The sequence below is a fragment of the Anopheles marshallii genome, chromosome 3, assembly GCF_943734725.1.
Source record: "Anopheles marshallii chromosome 3, idAnoMarsDA_429_01, whole genome shotgun sequence".
NCBI lineage: Eukaryota > Metazoa > Arthropoda > Insecta > Diptera > Culicidae > Anopheles > Anopheles marshallii.
In genome coordinates, this window is record NC_071327.1 from 65621858 (window position 1) to 65641588 (window position 19731).

General features: G+C 44.7%; 6 protein-coding genes across 6 annotated transcripts in view; 3 read left to right on the forward strand and 3 right to left on the reverse strand.

Annotated features, from left to right (window-relative positions):
• The first annotated feature begins 35 nt into the window (after positions 1 to 35).
• On the forward strand, positions 36 to 1208 carry LOC128711010 (ubiquitin-like domain-containing CTD phosphatase 1). The gene is made up of 4 exons (XM_053805875.1): positions 36 to 198; positions 258 to 325; positions 405 to 657; positions 721 to 1208. Exons 1-4 carry the CDS (start codon positions 36 to 38, stop codon positions 1206 to 1208), a joined length of 972 nt encoding a protein of 323 aa, XP_053661850.1.
• Positions 1209 to 4356: 3148 nt separating this feature from the next.
• LOC128713035 (uncharacterized) lies at positions 4357 to 8373 on the forward strand. The gene is made up of 4 exons (XM_053807898.1): positions 4357 to 4527; positions 4605 to 4760; positions 4833 to 5257; positions 5343 to 8373. Exons 1-4 carry the CDS (start codon positions 4357 to 4359, stop codon positions 8371 to 8373), a joined length of 3783 nt encoding a protein of 1260 aa, XP_053663873.1.
• A 670-nt stretch (positions 8374 to 9043) lies between these two features.
• On the forward strand, positions 9044 to 9364 carry LOC128714647 (uncharacterized). The gene is made up of 2 exons (XM_053809523.1): positions 9044 to 9198; positions 9265 to 9364. The coding sequence occupies exons 1-2, from the start codon at positions 9044 to 9046 to the stop codon at positions 9362 to 9364; spliced, it is 255 nt and encodes an 84-aa protein (XP_053665498.1).
• Positions 9365 to 9428: 64 nt separating this feature from the next.
• Positions 9429 to 10062, reverse strand: LOC128711510 (ADP-ribosylation factor-like protein 2). Its single transcript, XM_053806390.1, has 2 exons — positions 9998 to 10062; positions 9429 to 9918 (listed from the first exon to the last, which is right to left on the reverse strand). Exons 1-2 carry the CDS (start codon positions 10060 to 10062, stop codon positions 9429 to 9431), a joined length of 555 nt encoding a protein of 184 aa, XP_053662365.1.
• A 315-nt stretch (positions 10063 to 10377) lies between these two features.
• LOC128715581 (farnesol dehydrogenase-like) lies at positions 10378 to 11198 on the reverse strand. Its single transcript, XM_053810487.1, has 2 exons — positions 10635 to 11198; positions 10378 to 10551 (listed from the first exon to the last, which is right to left on the reverse strand). The coding sequence occupies exons 1-2, from the start codon at positions 11196 to 11198 to the stop codon at positions 10378 to 10380; spliced, it is 738 nt and encodes a 245-aa protein (XP_053666462.1).
• A 5002-nt stretch (positions 11199 to 16200) lies between these two features.
• LOC128711640 (E3 ubiquitin-protein ligase CBL) overlaps positions 16201 to 19731 on the reverse strand; it is a 67324-nt gene continuing 63793 nt past the window's right edge. The window contains exon 8 of the mRNA XM_053806523.1: positions 16201 to 18564. Coding sequence (XP_053662498.1) covers positions 16201 to 18564 — 2364 coding nt within the window. The remainder of the gene's footprint in view (positions 18565 to 19731) is intronic.

Below are 19731 nucleotides of genomic sequence, written 5' to 3' on the forward strand. Positions count from 1 at the left end.
ACATTGCAGCGAAAAACATAATTATCATCAGTGAAATGGATTCGAAGGAAGTGTCGCTAATTATCAAATGGAGCGGTAAGGAATTCCCGATCGAGGATCTTACCGAGCACGACACGGTTGCCGTATTGAGACACGAAATATGCAAAAAGACACAGGTCAGGCCAGAGCGACAGAAGCTGCTGAACTTGAAGCACAAGGGTACGTTGTAAGTAATGAAAGCTGGATGAGGAATTATGTTGCAACTATCATGTTTTCAGGAAAGCCGGTTACGGATGATATGGTATTGGGTGATTTGGAACTGAAGGCCAATTTCAAAATAATGATGGTAAGCAGATCGTATTGCTCTTGTGTTGTTGAAGAGTTTGGAAGATTGGATTGAAACGTTCGTTTTGCCGTCGTAACAGGTTGGTTCGTTGGAATCCGACATCCAGGAGGCTTCTTCGCGACCCGACGACGTAGGTAGCGTTGTGAACGATCTGGACAACGAAGAGGAAGACAACGTTCCGTTCGAAAATAAGGATGTTTACTTGGCCAAAATCAACAAACGAATTAAGGATTACACCATCAAAGAATTGAATCCACCACGCGAAGGCAAACGGCTGCTAGTGTTGGACATCGACTACACTATATTTGATCATCGTTCGGCCGCTGAGAATGGTTCGTAAAGAAACCGTCACACTGGGAGCACTGACATGAACTGTTTTTATTTTCTACATGCAGGAGCGGAATTGATGAGACCGTATCTGCACGAGTTCTTGTCGTCGGCTTACCAGTACTACGACATCGCAATATGGTCTGCAACGTCGATGAGATGGATTGTGGAGAAAATGAAACTGCTCGGTGTAACGGATGAGACGAGGGATTACAAGCTGGTGTTTATGTTGGATGATGCGGCAATGATAACGGTGCTATGCCCTTTACGTGGCGTAATCGAAGTAAAGCCGCTCGGAGTTATCTGGGGCAAGTACAACCAGTATTCGTCCAAGAATACGATCATGTTCGATGATTTGCGGCGCAACTTTCTGATGAATCCCAAGTCGGGTTTGCGCATCAAACCATTCTCCGAGGCGCATCTGAATCGGCACAAGGATAAGGAACTGCTGAAGCTGGCGAAATATTTGAAAGCGATTGCCGAGCACTGTGACGATTTTGATACACTCAACCATCGAAGATGGGAAGATTATCTGTCCAAGAAACGATCTCATTAGTGTGCTAAAATGGTTGACGCCATCGGCCTCATTGTATTTCTATTTTCGTTTTGCAATAAACATTAAGAATGCTGCGGGATACATGTGTGATGTTGAATCGTTTTCTAATCAGTGCTGAAAGATACGTTTTTTTTGTCAATTTGTTAACATATGGGATGGAAATGTATCAGCCGATTCCCAAGACACAAACCTCGCTTGATGTTCGAAAAAAGCTTGTTCGAAATTTACCAGGTTCGGTCATTTCGGACAAAATGGGTTTCACCAATTTTGATCTAACCTTGTCAAACCGGCTATATTTTGCTTGGTGTCTGCAGACCCGCAGTGTTTATTCCGGTGCTTCTGCTATTACGTTTTGGTGAATTAAGATTACACCTGCCGAAGTTCAAATGACTTTGAATGAAACCAAAACACGCTGTACAAAATCAAAGATTGAACGCACTTTAACTTGTGTGAAAAGGAATCGTGGGAATCGTGAACATTTACCCTTCCAGTAGCCAGCAAAAGGCAGTGAAAATTTTGACAAGTGGGACCGTACTCTGTATTCAATGCACGTATCAGCACTTGTTTATATTTCTCAGAAGATTAAGGTTTTGTGAAGTTGTTGACCGGGAAAATCGTGAGTATCGTGTGCACAATTTAAAAACTTATATTTTCAATGAAAAAGTACCATTTGCTCGAGAGCTATGATCGAAGGATTTTGTGATTTTTTGCTGCGTATGGATGATAATCAGTCATAAGTGTGGAGTACGAAATGAAAACAAAATCAGGGACCATTTAACATACATTACACCAGCATTATGTTTTGCGGAAAGCAATGGTGTTTCCAGAGTCACAATTCTTCCTTGTTCGTTTTTTATCCCATGGTGTTGCGCTTCGCCGAGCCTTTGTGGTTTGCTTATTGTTTGTTGTTCCTTTTTCACCATAGATCCTTTGATTTATAACTTAATTCTTTTTGGTATCGAGCTATATATTGGCACAACGTTGTGTAGCATTGGCATTGTGTCGAAGTATAGTATTGGAAACATCTTTACAATACATGTTTTATTTTCGTTTTCGTTTCACTTTTTTTACGCTTTTACTTTTACTTTACGTTACTCCTTTTTTCATAAAATTTGTTACTTATCATCTAATGTTCTAATCGCTTGGTACTTACAATACATATTTGTTTGATTTAAGAATACGATAGGTTTAACATAAAGGATCATATTGTAAAAAAATCAGTGCATTCGAAGTTAGCCTACCCAATTAACCAAAAAAGGGCCGTATTAAAACTAAAGGAGAACATTTTATTTGCGAGAGACTGCTGCAGCTGCACTGTCGTATCCATTATTCGGGAAAACTATTCCTCAACTGCGAACTCGGAGTGTGTAAAAACATCCGGAGAGTAAACGTAAGTTCGGTATTCTCTCACTTTTGGGGTACTGCCCAATTTGATGAATCAAATTGAGCTTACTGTGCATTTAAAGGAAGGCCGATAATTTACAGGAGTTCATAGCCTGCTTGTTCCCATAGTGCAAATAAAGCACTATGCACAGAGTACAAATAAGCACTGCTATTGGCCCCAAACCGATTAACACAATTGAAATAATTTCTCTTCGAATTAGACTCGAATCAATTCTATGTGCGAAGTTGCGTTGGTATTGAAATACGCCAACTAGCTAAAACAGCATGCTTTCTCGCTTTGACAGATATGATTGTAAGAAAGGGAGAGCGAGAAATCAAGCTGATTTGTCTAGTCGGGTATACAATATGTAGTTACTTACTCTGTAACTCTGTGGATTGGATAAGCGAATTCATAGTAAACTTGATTTTTTATGTTCTAAAGTTATTTTTTTCATTAATTTGCTAACTCAATATTTTATTCTCATTATTAGTATGACCAACGGCTTAGGCTACATAGAAAGAATGAACGCCATTCGGACAATTACTCATTCCGTAACGAAGAGCTTCATCACTTTTTGTTTCCTCATGTTCTTGTATCAAAAACTACCGTGACGCTTATGTAACGTGTTTGACCTTGAACAAGGGCGTCATTCGGTGGAAGTGCATTTGTTCTTGTCATTGTTCTTCAATGTTTTTCGAGTACGCTAAGCTTTTTGCGTTCTTAGCAGGATTATCATAGGTCAGTTCTTTTTCTTTTTTTATCGCACCACGCCCTGGTTATGGTGGGCTGTAATTTCAGGCCTTCCGTTACTTACATATACCTGTACCGGTCCTATAGTCCAAAATACGGAAGAATGGTACGGATGGGAATTCGTACCAATCCTTTCGTGCGTCAGGCCATACTCGTACCCCTTCAAAATAATGGAAAAAACTTCGTTCTTCATTACTACGGCCCATACATTTTGCTTGGCGAATTTGTTAATTGGGAATTGCCTAGCTGAATGTCTTTTTCCTGTATCATGCATGCCAATACTTATCGTATAAAAGTTAATTTTTGCTCCGTGTTCAACCAAACATGGACAACACATAAACTTAATGAAGTTAATGATTATTTATTAAAACGAATGAAACAAAAAAACATACAAAAATAGTATTTGTGCATGTGTGTGTATGCGATATACATTCGCCAACAAGCATATTCAAGAATTGTCAAAATGAAACGCAAAATGACCCTTTATTGAAAAACGTCCTTCATGTTGTATAAAAATAAATATTTTGCTATGCATTTTGAGAATGTGACCGGTCTGGTTGGCAAGTTTTGTAGCATCCCAGAAATAATTTTTATTTGGTTCACTATGATATGGTTTGTAAGGCACGATTTTATAGATAAATTTTAGTGACTATTTTTTATTATATTGTTAAACGAGCTTCATTAAATTCAAGCTGATAATATAACTGCAATGCAAAACTGTATTTCTGTTCTTTTTTAAAATTACTGTGCGAGGAATTCGCGATAGGTATTGCATCGGCTAGTGTGCAGACTGCCTTACCTTGTTCGAATCTTTGACAGTTGCATTACGGCTTTTCAGCTCATTTTCGAAACCTGCAAATGTCAAGCGCTCCATCGCTAGGGAAGATTTCTGATGGCACAGCAAAAACAGTGTATTATTTTTTTGTTTACAGAGCAATAACGACGGCAATTGAAACATAGAAGTTGTGATTTGATGTGATCGCGAGGGGCGCTTGAATAGTGTGCTAGAAGAAGATGGATCGCACACGGTTTTCGATCAGCTTACTGTGCGAGCAAATATCCAAAACTTGTCGCCTATGCGGTGTGGATAATCCAGACAAGATTCCAATACTTGGCGCAGAAAGTTTCATTGCATCCGATGAACCACCACTGGCGAAAAAGATTGAACTATGCATAGGAATAAAGGTAAGAACGAATCCTCTCTGAACATCAGGCACTTACTCGGTACCATAATTGCGGTGCATTTCATACTACTGAAACAGGTCACGTTGAAGGATAAAATGCCGCAATTGATTTGTTCGTTGTGCGTCGATAAGATGAATGATTTCTACGAGTACCGTGTGATGTGCGAAACCACAGATCTTGAGATACGGAAAATTCTTCATCTGCCCATGGCACAGCCTGCTGCATTGTTGATGGTAAGTACGCGACCCCTATGAATTGTGAATACCGAAAACGATTGTGATCATTAAGCTCACGTTCGATTTTAGCCGAAAGCTGAACCGGAAATCACTGCTATAATAACGCTGGATGATGAAGATGTTGATGTAAAACCGAGTGTTAAACGTGGCCCAAAAACAAGGAACCAAAAGAAACAACTAGAAGCCGATGAGCCGGGTAACAGTGAAGAGGCTGATATTAAACCAGTTTTAGACGAACCTAGCGAAAAGCGCTCAAAGTACGATTTCCCGTGCCAGTACTGTAATGAATCTTTCATCCAGAGCTCCGAACTGGAGCGTCATCGCGTTGTCAAGCATACACCGCTAGTGCACAAGTTCGGCTGTGGGACTTGCATGGAGTATTTTGATACGGCGACGGAGTTCAAGGATCACAACCTTTGGCACAAGCTAACACGGACGGCATTTGGTTGTTTCAGATGTGGCAAAAAATTTGTAAAAACCAGTACACTGAACAAGTTAGTATGGGCGGTACTTGGTATGCTGTTGCTAATGGTTTTTCGAGCTTAATTTGCTAATGACTTTCACCTCTTCTCTTTTAAGACATGTGTCGCTGAACGCTTGTATAAGACTGCCACGGGTATCGCATGAAGTTACCCTCGTGCCCGATATGCAGTGCCAATTATGTCAGAAAATATTCAAAACGCGTAACTTGTACGAGTGGCATGGGTGCTTCATACGCGCTCGCTCCAACTGTCCGAAGTGTGGAAGAAATTTTCTGAAGAAAAATCTACTCATGCGCCATTTTATACTGTACTGTAACGGTTCGTTCCCGATTTTGGATCCGATTATGGTTCCGAAGGATGAACCGGGTACCGGGTCCATTAACGGGCAACCGGGCAGCAGTGGTACGGAAGTAAAACGAAGAGGTCGTCCGCCACGTGCGGTTTCAAGCATGAAGGAAGAAACGATAGATTTGCCACTACCGCCGCTACTGGATCTGCCTGAGCTGAAATCCGAGTCCAATTCCATGCCGGACGGTCACAATTCGACCGAATGCACAATGTCTGGCACTGAAACGGAGGATAATCACAAGCGATCTTCGCTCATAGAGGAGACGAACAAGATAACGACACTGTTACGTTCCGGCGAATCGGTTGATGGAAACACGGACCTAAGCACGATCAGTAGCATGCTCTCGTCGGTGAATGAAGCCATCGCTACCATATCGAAGGTGCGCAAAAAGAAAAAGAAACGCGGTCGGTTATCTTCATCCGGTACCGGTGTTGCCGGTGATGCTTCTGAGAACCCGCCGATGGTTGTATTGTCGAAGGCCAACGTTAAGCAGGAATTGCACGAGGATTCCAACATGTTGGCCACGTTGGTTGCAAATAGTGCCGGCATGGAAAATGGTTTGAATGAGGCGACAACGGCGAACGATGATCATCGGGAGGCAGAAGGCGCAGAATCGGAACAAGATGTAGACGATTATGATAATGCGGCGGAAAGTTTTGCGCATCATAATGATGATGCTGGGGACAGTGATAGCGACGTTGAGATCATAAGTGTAGAACAATACCAACCGACCGGTACCGGGACACTGTTTACTTCCAACTGGAACGATATGATGCGACCGAATGACGAGTCGGCGCAACCAATGGAGGTTCAGGTTAAACAAGAACCGACGGCCACAAACGATGGAGGAGATGAGTCAGATTTTGAAGGATACGAAGATGCTTCAATGTTTGTTGCCGTGAAGCAAGAACCAGTGGAGGAAACAGTTGAAATGTCCCCAGTTGAGCAATGTTCTGTGGTGGAAAAACAACACGAAGCATCATTGTCATCCTATCAAGCGTTGCGAATAAAGATAAAGAAGGAAAAAGGATGGCTTAACGCATCCGTGGTGGGCGAAGAACCCGCTACAATCGATCCTATATCAACACCCGAAGAGCAACCCGATAAACGTCAAACTCGTGGAGATGGTACAACTAAGAAACCGACAAAAACGTCAACTAAGCGAACCAGCAATTCCCCAGCGTTGCCTGCGGACCCAAAGCGTTGCCTGCGGACATCGACATCTGGGTTGAACGCGTCCATTAAACAGGAACCGATGGAAGCGGAAGATGGAGATCTGCAGGAAAGCGTGACGGATTATCAAGATTATCCACCTGAAGCCACATTTATCGATACGACGACGGTACGAATCAAACAGGAACCGCAAGAAGACAACAGCCCGGGTAGTCCTGCTGAAGATGTGATAACATTCGATGGGAAGCGCATCAAGCGAGAACGTCTCGATGATGATCCCGCTTCGCACAGCAAGCAAGCGTCCAGCGATGATTGCTACAAGAAATTGCTTAATCCGCTGAGTCTTTCGGGTGTACGGATTGCTGCGGGAAAAAAATCAGCCAACAGTCAGTCGAGTGTATCGGTTAACAAATCCAGCGTAATGATAAATCCGTTTGCCTTGCTAAAACAACAGGAGAGTGTGCCGAACGTTACAGAGCAGGAATCGGCCTCGAAGGACAGCACCGATTCCTCGGCTGATCAGTCGGAACGGTTCGGTTTGCCGGTAATATCGCAGGTAAAATCGATCGATCCGGTAGAACATTTATCGTTAACTTCTGAGGATAATGTTGCGGCGGAACGAACACCTGTAGTAGAACAACAGCAAAAGGAAACTACGGTAGAGATGGACAGAAATGATGGTACAAACAATCTGAGGCATACGGATTCCCCTCCCATGTCCGAACCGTCTGTTTCAGAGTCAGTACCAGTAGCTTCCCCACAGAAAAATGTTACTGAGCTGAAGATCACATCCGTAACTACAATTTCGGAAGATATTGTACCGCTGCCACAAGAAAAAAATTCACCCACGACCACGAATCTAGAAGATATTGTACCGCCACATGAAAACGTTGGTGAGCTGAAGACATTGTCCGTTACTACGAGTGCGCAAGATCTTGTACCGCACCAAGCAAATGTCAGTGAGTTGAAGATATCATCCGTAACTACGATTCCTGAAGTCATGGAACAGGATTTCCACAGTGAGGATACATACAATGAACAACAAATGTCAGCTGACGACGTCAAAAACAGCAATGCTAATGCCATGCCAGAAGGTGTTCCAGAACGTGACGATTCGGAAGATCTGATCTCACTACAAGCAACGAAAAATGCTGAAACAACTAGCAGGTCGGATGTGAATGATCACGTAGAAACAGTGGATTCTTGTCAGGATGATGGAAAATGTACAGTTGATGAACATAATGATGATGATGAAGACAAAGAACAAAAAACATCTATCAATGAAGAAGAGAAACAAGAAAAAGATTCCGTTGCTTCAGAGTCGTCGAAGAAGATGCCTGAGAATATGGTTGCAACAAGTACGGAACACGAACAACAACAGCCCAACAATCATGACACAGTAGTTGCAGCCGATACTACAGGTGATATCGAAGCAACTGCTGAAACAGACGTAGCGGATGTTAACATCAATCCTGTAACATGCTCGGAACAACATCAAGAACTACCCCCAGCTGAAAGTTCACGAGAGAAGGAAGTTCAGCCAGACACTCAGAAGGAGGTTTGTGCCGTTGCTAGCAATGAGGAAGTTTTGGCCGCAAAACAATAATCTTTCCGTTCAGATACGGCTGATGATGGATAGCATCGATTTTCTTTAATTGACATACTCTAGTATTTCGAATCTATAGCTTCCGAGGACCGGGTTCGTTCGAACCGTACAGGACGAAGATGTGGCGCGTAAAGTACCAAAAGCGTTAGAAACGGATTCACATTCTTTTCTGCCACATTACGAATAGCACACACCTGCTTTGCAAGTAACGTGCCGGCGCAATGGCAAGATTTTACTACACACGGTTGCAGTATTGAATCTTTATTTTTCATGAGGTTAAACCTTAGTTTTTGAAAACTTAAGCGTCTTGCTAGGAGCGAAGTTTGCTGTTTGCCAAAACGACAAAAACTATGGCGAAATTGAAACTATCTGGAAGGTTACGTATAAGTAGTAGTAAGACCTAGTACATAGTAAGATTGTGTGTATGAGAATTAAATATAAAGAACTAGACTTATAATTACTATCGATACTGCGGTGTATTTCGCTTGTAAGAACATAGGAAGATAGATAAATACATACGATAAAGATCCTTTGATGTGTGTGTGTGTATGTCAGTTGGTTGATTACTAAAGTGCAGTAACCCTGCCAAACTCGCCATGCTGTCGTTGCCATGAGCAACGGTTCTCGTGTTATTTTCATTTCATTTGGTTCAACGGGAAGAATGTTCACCATGTCCGCAGCTGGCTGTGGTCTAATTACTCGCGACGATATAATCGCACTAGAGGCACGCTGTTTGGAACAAATTCGGGAAGATGTGTTGTATGCTGTGCGGAACGATGCCAAGTTGCGGGCGGTATTAACCTCGAAAAACTACGACGATTTCAAGTAAGTGCCGAATGCTCACGAATTGCTACTGTCACTAGTGAATTTGATTTCTTTTATCACACACAGAAACATCGTCGATGCAGCCCACCTAACACCGCTTAGTGCCAGCGACAAGATGAACGCTAAAACAAAGAATCGAATCTGGAATAGCGCTACGCGCGATTAACTTTTCGCAGAGAATAAATATTACATTGCCGAGGATGTTAATCTATTAGCGGGCTTTCGAGCAACTAGTCCAGTGTAAAAATCCTTTTCGATATATCTTCCACCAACCAGTCGATGGCTTCCACCAGTTTGCCTCCCGTCACGGCGCTTACGCTCTGTATCGACCAGTGATGCGTTTCGATTTTGTCCAGCTGCAGTATCTCCTTGATCTCGTTCGCCGTCAGTGCACCGGGCAGATCTTGTTTGTTGGCTAGCACAAGCAGCGTGGCACCGGCGAGTCGCTCTTCCTGCAGCAGCAGCGTGAGTTCCTCGCGGCACGATTCCATGCGCATCCGGTCGGTACTGTCGACGACCCAGATGAGTCCATCGGTGCACTCGAAATAATTACGCCAGTACGATCGCAACGATTTCTGGCCACCAACGTCCCACATGTTTAGCACATAGTCGTTGTAGTGCAGTGTTTTAATGTTAAATCCTAGCGTGGGCGATATCTGGTCAATCGGTTCGCCGTTGAACCGTTTCAGGATGGTTGTTTTTCCGGCATTATCGAGACCACTGTGGAAACAAAAACCAACCGAGCGTCGTTCTCTTTAAGGATGTTCAGTTTTATGATAATTTCAAGCCCGATACTTACAGCAACAATATTCGCATTTCCTTTTCTTTCTGTTTCATCTTTTTAAGAATCGTTAGAAATCCCATCTTGCGTGTTTTCTTTTCCGCAACTCCACAGCACCACACAACGGGAACAATGAAATGTGTTTTGTTTACATTGTGTTTTAAATTGACACGCACTGTTAGTGACAGCTCCCAAGCAACAATTCGAATCGTCAACATAATTTCGAACTTTAAGCCGCGCTTACACATCCCGAGACCGTTGGAGGGAAAATTCGCTGGATCTAGCAAGCAAAGGGAGCGAGAATATCACACGTTGGGGTTTTAATTTAAGAGGACGTGCATCGTGTATATTTGAAAACAAAAAATCACAATCATACGAAGAGGCCCGAACCGTGCTGCCTAGAATGCTTCCCCGATCGGTTTGATGATGAGTTCGTGCACCTGCACATTCGGTGGTGTACCGATCACGTACAACACGGCTGCCGAGATGTCTTCCGCTTCCAGCAGTGGCATATCTTTGGGAATGGCGGACGAATCGAGAATTTCTGTCTTCACTCCACCGGGGCTGACACTCTACAAACAAATGTAAGAGAATAATGATGATCACTAGAATGATTTTTTTTACACAAAGCTAGTCCTTATATAGTCCTTCTAACCGTGACTTTAATTTTCGTTCCTGCCGCTCTCATTTCCTGGCGCATCGTTTCCGTGATGGCCCTTACCGCGTGCTTCGTACCGGGATAGATGTTAATCTTGGGGAAGTTTGGTACGATATGGCCCGCCACGCTGCTGATGTGCACGATATGGCCGTCGACCTGCCGATCGACCATAGACTTGTAAGCCCACTGGCTACACAGCACCAGCCCAGTCACGTTCGTGTCCAGCACGGCCCGCACATCGGCGGTGGTGCCAACGTCGAGCAGATTGTTAGTTCGCGCGATACCGGCATTGTTCACCAGCACGTCCACGCCACCGTGCGTTTCCCGGATGCGCTGGAACGTCTTCACGATATCAGCTTCCAGCGAAACGTCACACTTGATCGCGTGCAACCGTGCGGCCGCCTCCTTTGGCAGGTCCTGCTTCAGCTGCTCCACCCGCTCAACGCGTCGAGCCAACCCGATGGTGATCATGCCGGCTTTGGCCAGATCCTTTGCGATCGCTGCCCCAATACCCGAGCTGGCACCGGTTACAACGGCCACCTTATTGCGCCAACGGTCCATTGCGTTTACGCTCGTTCGAATAAATTTGCCTTCGAGACAATAAACTGATGGGTTATGACTGAATGGTGCACCGTTCGGTGGAACCCTTTTTGACTAGAATGGCGAGATGGCGAGCTAGAATGACTTGCAGAATAGATGCGTTGTATGAGCAGAGACAAATCAACAGGTTGGCGCGAATCCACAGTAAGCAATCAGAGGTTCTTAAGCTGTAGATGATCGACCGTTAGAGGGATTCTCGGTAGATTATTTACAGAATTTCTTTTGATATTCGTTAGTTAAACAATTAGCTTTAACTGTACTTGATAACAAATTTATAACATTATTAACATAAAGTTGTTCCTTCGGATACAAATATCCTCCTAAGTACCACTGCGCTAAGTCCACGCAACTGCGAAGCACCCGACCCTTGTTGACTAACAAACTCCACTTACATGAAGACGCATGCGACACTTGAGGCTGAATTTATTAATGGTTCCTCCCAATAGGCGTCGTGTCGTCCACAGCTAAATGCTCACTCATGCTCTAGTCGTGGGGAGCAAACCACACGGAAGCAAGGTGGCGGCACATTCACAGTGGATGATTTGTTTGTCGGTTTATCTTATCACATTATACGTACCGAAGATTGGCAAATAACAGTCATTGCCGATGGACACGGATCAAATAAGTCGGATAAATGTTGTGCGGGACAGGTGATGGTAAAGTTTTGAGTGAATGCAACGACATGTTCAACGAGATGTTCAGTGGAATGCTGGACGTATCGTTCGTTGCCGGTATGATCGGTTGCTCAACGGTGTGCATTTGTGTTGATTTTCGTACGAAAAGAGATGCATAAGGATTGAAATACAGTTGAACGTCGATTTTCCGGGCCGGTTAATCGATTTCCACGGATAACAGACCCTTCAGTTTTGAACGTGCAATGACTGAAGATGAAATTAGGTCATCGCTAAAAGCATTCATATATTTCTAAAACATTGAAGTTATTGTTTGTTAACGATATGAAACATTTTAAAAGGGAATTAAACTCTTTTTAGAAAACTCTCAAGTTCGTCCCGGGCCCCGAAAAATCAAAACTTTTCTGCCAGCTGTCAATTATTAGCACACGGATAATCCGACACCCGGCTAATCGACGTTCTACCGTAGTAGGTAGAACACTTCATTTACCATCAACCAACACGAAACGTATAACGTCAGACGTTTGAAGCTCTGACGTCTGTTCGAAACTGCATCGAGACCCACGTAACAATTTCGTATTAAACCGCTGAGTGTATACACCGAGTCCGATTGAAGTCAGTACTTTTCCCGAATATTTACATACATTTTATACAGCGAACATAACTTTTCCATTTCAACACGGATACGGGCAAAGTGTGGTTCGAAGACAGTCCTGTCGAAATAATCCCTCGATTAGTCGTACTACTCACGCTATCATTATTACTTAATGATACTTAAGTCGGATAGTGCCTTGGTCTCAATTCTCTTTCCTCGGTTCAATTCAACCTTTTACGGGGGTTCTTTCAAGATTCAAGATTTAAGTTTAAAGTCTTATGAAAACGGGTTCATAAAATGTCCCTTATCGAACGACTCGATTACTATTATACTCACGCTCCAGCATTCCCATAGAAAGCAAGTTAAAAAGTAGAAAACGAAGGACAAACCTTAGCGTAAGTTTCTTATATGCTCTGGTTTGAGATACATATACATATATTTGTTCCAGTTCCTTCCATACGCGCCCATCGCTCACACACCGTGCACGGTGGTAATGTCTACTGGCGATTGCGATGCGGCTTCCTCGCCACGCTCTATCTGATCTGATCTCCGCATTCTCATTATTCACAGAGTTTGAACCACATTTACCCGGTGCTGACTGCAGCGCGAAGAGCGTGTTCCAACCGTTTCTATCCGTTCCTGTTGCTGCATGCGTTCACACTGCGCTTCTTCTGGCACGTAACTAGAGTAGGGTTTCGTTTGGCAAACATCTTAACTTCCGTTGTGGGTGTGTGAGTACTTGCGAGCGAGGTTTACTTTGAAATGTGTGTGCCGACTGCTGTGTTAGTGGTTGCTATAGTCACCCCTCCTAAATAGTGTGCTAAAGTATGTTTGTAACATTGTGCTCCACATATTACGATCCTGCATCAGGTTAATTGGCCAGTGGGAGGGGGCGGGGGAGAGCGCCTTATACGAGCGATTCCCAACAATGCTATTGGTTCGTGTGGAGTTTTAACTTGTACTTAGTATCCTTATCGGGCCATTCTTACACACACACATGGACACGGACACACCTATCCTCACGTACACAGCCACTCCTTGCGACGGTGTGCAGTACGGAAAAAAACACGGAAAGGATCAAATGTTTGGTGGTTGGTTGGCTTATTGAACTGTCTTTATGTTTTTTTTTCTTTTTCGTATATGAGCCCGATGCGCTCGCTAGTGTTTTTTTTTGTTCGAAATTCTTTGCATTGTATTATCCCTTATAGCTTGAAGAATGTATATAAAAAATATATGCATGTTTTTTTCTTTTCTTTTCTACTCCACTAGCGCTCTCTCAACCCGCCAGTTTGCCTAGTTCGATTTCATTTGTTTCGTATTTAATCGCGTCCGGTTCAAAAATGCTTTCAGCGATTTGTGTTTATGTTCTCTCTTTTTTGGTTTCTTCCACTCTTTCTAGTCGTATATTATTTGTAAGTTTAGTTTCCTTTTTCTGCGTATCAATTTATGAAACTACGAACAATTCTTTCCTTTTTTCTCTCCTTTCCTTAAAGTTGATTGCATTATGTTTCGTTCTATGTTTGCTTCTCTTTTCCATTTCACGATCACATACGATCCATTGCCTTTTGGTTTTTCGTTCATGTAGGAGCTGTTTAATCTCCTTTCCTTCATTTCCCATTCTATGCCTGCTCTCATTCCATTATGCTACTTTATGTACAGTGATACACTTATTTGATCTTTACGTTATATTTCATTGTGCTAAAATCGTTACTGGGATTAAAGGGACCGGAGAGGGTGAAAGGGGTAGAAGGGATTCTATCCGGATCCGGTGTCTAGTGATGAGTATTAGTGGTTAGCGGGCGAAAGAAACAAGCGCGCTACTGCCTAGATTAGTGGATGAAGATGAAGCAAACGGAACCGGAAACGTTCGCACCGGTAAGCGATTTGTTAATGCAGTAATGGCTATTGCTTAAAGCTTTCCAAAACCAGTCGACAGGGGTTTCGTGTGGGGCAAATGTTTTGCGCAAGGATTACCGTGTGTGTTGAAAAATGTAATAAAAATCGTTCAATTCATTCGTTTACACTTTTAAATGCTTCGTGCCGTGTACACACACCGACGTTAATCGTGACTTCTCCGGTTTTGTTGCTTGAAATCTCTTTCATCCGCAGTTGTTTGGGGTTTGTCCTTATTGTAAGAAAGCAAATTTTACGTACAAGTTTCTGTGAGATGTGAATGAACGACGTATCGTAAAGCATAAATTAGAACGGCTGTAGTAATATCAACGTAAAGCTTATAGTACACGATATCCGATCGAATCGATCAACCAAATCAATTATTATATACATTCAGATTCTTTATCCTTTTTTTTCTTTGCTTTGCTACACAGTACACGGACCTTCTCGTCGTAATACATTTGTCCTAAGAGACTACTGTTTGTACAATTAGTCGGTTAAACCTATCTATCCAGTGCGTACGACACTTCGCGCAGGTCGTTATGGCTTAGTAAGAAGCAAAATGTCCTTTTCGATTGGGGGTGTGTAACGACGACAAACTGATGACTAGTAAACCTTTTTACTATGTCGACTATCAATTCTTGACCTCCCTTGTTTCTCAGATGGAAAGAAAAACAGAACGGACATAATGCCACCTGACGTCACACTTTTGGCACGTACGCCCCTAGTATTGTAAAGCCGCGAGGTTACACGAGCGCTGCAAACATGTCTACAGAAGCATGATGATTCGTATCCTATTCGCACTATCATGCTGGATTTGCATTTTGTTTTTCCAAACGATAAAATTATACTTTTCTTACAAATAGTTTCATTGCGCCCCAAAAGGTATGATTAAAACATGCGAAAACCACAGCCAAACTTTGCAAACAGGGGGGGGGTGTTATTACATTAGCTTTACAAACGCCTGTGCTGTACAGTGAAAGTTATCTAAATCTTTTTTGTTTTGCAAAACAATGTTTACTACTGCTTCTTCTGGTCATGTAACTCCCACCAGTTAGTTGTGAGATAAACGAGGGAGTATTGGCCACAGCATGTTCAGCGCTTTACTGTTCTCTTCGGTTAAGCCCTGGTGTACTATACAGATCTGAATTTTGTTTTGCTATTCTATTCATCCAAACTGTCCCCTGTCCGGATTTGTGCGCATTTGTTGTAGTAAATCACCGCTCCACTATACATTATGTGTCACAGTCAGGAATGTTCACGCAAAACGTTGTAAACGCACACTAGCGGTTTGACTCTTGTGTCGTTTTGTTTTGATGCCGATCTCCTTTCTCCGGAAGATAGCAAATACTTAATTCAAATAAAACAGAAATAGAGAGCTACAGTTTACATACCTAAAACAAAAATACAATACCTCGTGTCTATCTAATCGTTAAATGTAAACTTCACCGCGCTTCGATAAAGGAACTAAAATAAAGCTTCCATTTGATGAAAGAATAATACACACGCCGCACCCTGGACTCGCCACACGCTCCATTAATTTGCGCACATAATATCGCTACGGAAGCTAGCTTCAGATCGCAATTCGTTTCTACGGCAATTGAAAAACCCTAACACAACACAAACGCTTAACTGTACAGTTCACAATCATATTACCTCTATATGTACACTTGTTCAGAGAATTCCTGTCCAGAGAATTAGCCTAATCGATCCTGTCTCCCTTCAAATCGCATCGATCGCAATCGCGCATTCACAGTTCCCATTTCTGTCTCATTAGAAAATCCTATTCGCCTAGCTAATTTGCATTGTGGCTGGTTGCTCTGCCCCGTCTTATCTTCCCAGTTCAACCACCTCCACTTTTGCTGACAAACTCGTGCAGTATGTCGCACGCCATCTCGATGTTGTTGCGCGAGATACCGAGCGCCGTGATGACGTTCTCCTTCGAGTAGCCTTCCTGCATTAGCCGTGCGATGTACTCCAGGTTGATGTTCTCGTACGGTACGTTCGGGTTGTTGTTGTTGTTGAGGGCCGAGCTGAGCGAAGGCCCACCTCCACCGCCGCTAAAATTCGCAAGATGGTTGTTGTTACTGCTGGTGGTAGTGTTGCTAGTGCAGACGCCACCACCGGCGGCCATCCCGTGCCGATTACTGGAGCACTCTTTCAGCGCACCACTCGATGCTAGGTTGACGTTCTCGTACACCAGCGGATGGCCACCGGCACTGCTGCTGCTGCTGGAGGAGGTAGCCGATCGACCAACACCGGCGGATGCGGCCAGCTGTGTGGAGGTGATCGACTTGGAGGGTGGATGCGGAAGGATCTTTGCACCGACGGCTGCACTGTTGGCCGGTAGCGACTGATGTCGCTGATGGTTATTCGAGGGAGTCGTCGCAGGTGCTCCAGCTGCGGACGTGGGTTGTTGTGGTTGCGTAAACTGTGTTCGTGGTTGGGGCTGTGGCTGGCGCTGGGGTGTTGGTTGCGGTTGTGCCGGAGCTGGTTTGTACTGGATCGACGATGTTGTGCAGACTGTTGGCGTTGACTCTCCTGCGCTACTGCTGGTAACTTGCTCACCAAGTGCTGTTTGTACCGTGACGAGCCCGTTCAGGTTGTTGGTGCTGACCGACGCACTCGTCGGCTTAAACTGGTACACGTTGTTGGGCGTTAGGGCGGCGGTTAGGATCAAACTTTGGTCCGACTTTTCGTCCACCTTCAGTATGATCGGATGCCGTGCCTCGGGTGGTCTCGTGTCGATAATACCGACGATTGTTTCCGCTGGACCAACGATCACCTTATCCGTGCCGCCATCACCGGCGGCGAATGGATCGGTTATCGTCACTGGTGCCGGTTGTTGCTGCTGCGAGCTGGAACACGGGCAAGTCGCCGTGTGGTGTTGCTCCTGTGCCGTCACAACGATATTCTGATGTTTGGGAACGGGTGGTGGCGGTGGTTGCTGCTGGCAGGTTGCCAACGATGGGAGATTCTCCGAACTGCGACTAAGATGTAGCCCACCGGACGTATGGTTCGCCAGGTTGCCCATACTCGATGCACCATTTATTTGCCCCGAAGGTCGAGCTGCGTTCGGTTGCAGGTGTTGCGCCGATGGGCCGGAGATCGCACGATTGCCACAGGCGGACGACTTCGGCAGTCGAACATCGGCAGGTCCACCCGCACTCCCGGCTAATATGCCCGGTGAGGACTTGCGCGGTGGCAGTGGTGGTGGGGTCGTCGTACACTGCCGATACCCGTGCTGGTAGATCGACTCCATCGATCCACCCTGGCAGCTGGCAGTCGTTTCGCTTGAGAGGGCCTTGTTGAGTGCCTTCAGGATGAGATAGCTGCTCGGTGAGTTACCGGACCCGACCGCACTGCTTACGGGGGCGCTCAACCGGTTAGCGGGCTGGTGTTGCTGGTGAGACCCGGTACAGGAGGCGGCACCACCAGCAACTCCGCCACCCTGCGGTAGAAGGGAAGAGGAGGAAGATTTGTTACACTTCACCAGGTTGTTGTGGGTGTTGGGGCTGTTGGTGCCGCAGCTACTGAGCGAAATGTTGGTGTGTGTCGCCAGGTTGCCGTTGACCGTGTGAGATACGGTGGCCGCTGCTAGCGGTGGTGCTGATGCTGCCGCAGCCGCAGCAATGGCCGCTGGGGAGCTGAGGGCAGGGTGTGAGGTTGCGACTGGTGCCGACGACATCCCGGCGTTTCCGGGACAGGCGGTTGAAGATGACGAGGACGAGGACGAGGACGTGGTTGATGATGAGGAAGAAGTGGAGGAGGTAGAGGAAGAGGAGGAGGGCGAGGACGAGGAAGTGGTCGTGGACGATGCGGACGACGACGAGGATGAAGACGTGTTGGAGGATGCGTGAGGCCCGGGACAGGAGTTGCAGGTACCGACAGCAGTTGCTGCTGGTGCGTTCGCAACCATATTCCCACTGTGGCCGGTGGCGTGCTGTGCCGGGGTCGACATCCCCACGAGCAGCATTGATGAGGGGCCGCCGGCATAGATGTCACTACCGGATAGCACCGGTGCCGACGGTGCCTGTGTGATCGGTTGACACGAAGATGGCGGTTGCTGTTGTGGCTGTTGTTGCTGCTGCTGGCGTCGGGGCAGACGGGGCGATGAGTGCGGACTTTGCTTGTCGTTGTTGTTGCGTGCCAGCGTCATGCTGTTGCTCAGCGCGTGCAGGGATGAGGTGGCAATATTGAAATCGTCCTGCTCGTCGTGATCAATCCGTGCGCCAGTAAATAATACAAAAGGATTCCACACACACGCACACACACACGGACACACATACGCACACACAAATACCCATCGCATCCCCGTCAACCACGGTGAGTTGTGGGAGGTACACGATCACACGCACGCATCATATCAAAGGTAAGGGCGATTAAATTAAGGAAATAGTGTAATAGAAAAAGAAGGAGAGAGAAAGAGAGAAAGAGAGAGAGAGAGAGAGAAACGAGAACCAGAGAAGGAAATTTTATTTAGTATATTACCATGTGATCGAGCAAAGCCGATCGAAACATTTACCATAAAGAAAGGAAAGCGTGAGACAGAGTGAGAGGAGTGAAGTGACATTACAAAATGAGCAAACAAGAGAACTGAACAAAGTTGCATGCAGTTTTACTAAGCTACTGATTAAAGTGTGCTAAACATTCTCTGGCTGGACCGGTGGTGTACTCGGTAGCGATGCCGGTCTTCACACGACTGGACCGGTTCAAAATCGCATCCGGACCAACACCCCGTGCTCGGGACTGATGGGTAAATAAAGCCAAAGAAAGCCAGAAATGGCAGGCCTCTTGAGATTGTTGTGCCGGAAAGGAGGAAGAAACATGCTCTTGATTTGTTATGGTTGTTAATTTAAATTTTCTAATACATTGCATTGCGCGTGTGAGTTATTTAAACAACCAATAGTGTGAGGTTTAGTGTGAAAGGGTTTTGCATGAAAATATTTATTATAATTTAACTTCGGTATACTACTTAATTTGCGACCGGCATTCACTATAGGAGATGGTTACGTCTCAGCGTCCATTTAACCTCTTTCTTATTTGGACTTCATCTGCGGTCTATGACAACGAAAATCACAACTGAAACTTCTTTTGTAGGATTGAGGATTTGAGTGAACTTTGCCATAATAATGTGCATTAAAGAGTCATTCAAATTAAAAGTCAACGCCTCTAAAAAGTCTCTAAAGATGGAACAATCTTAGAGGATAAATACCTCACCGACCTCTACCATAATATACCTCTACCTGAACTGATTAATGAATCTAAAAAAGATTCAACATGGTAATTCTTGGTGAAAAATCTCTATGGACGTCCAAACAATCGTATGAATCTCTAAACAATCATATCTCAGTTAAAATGTCCAAATTCTAGG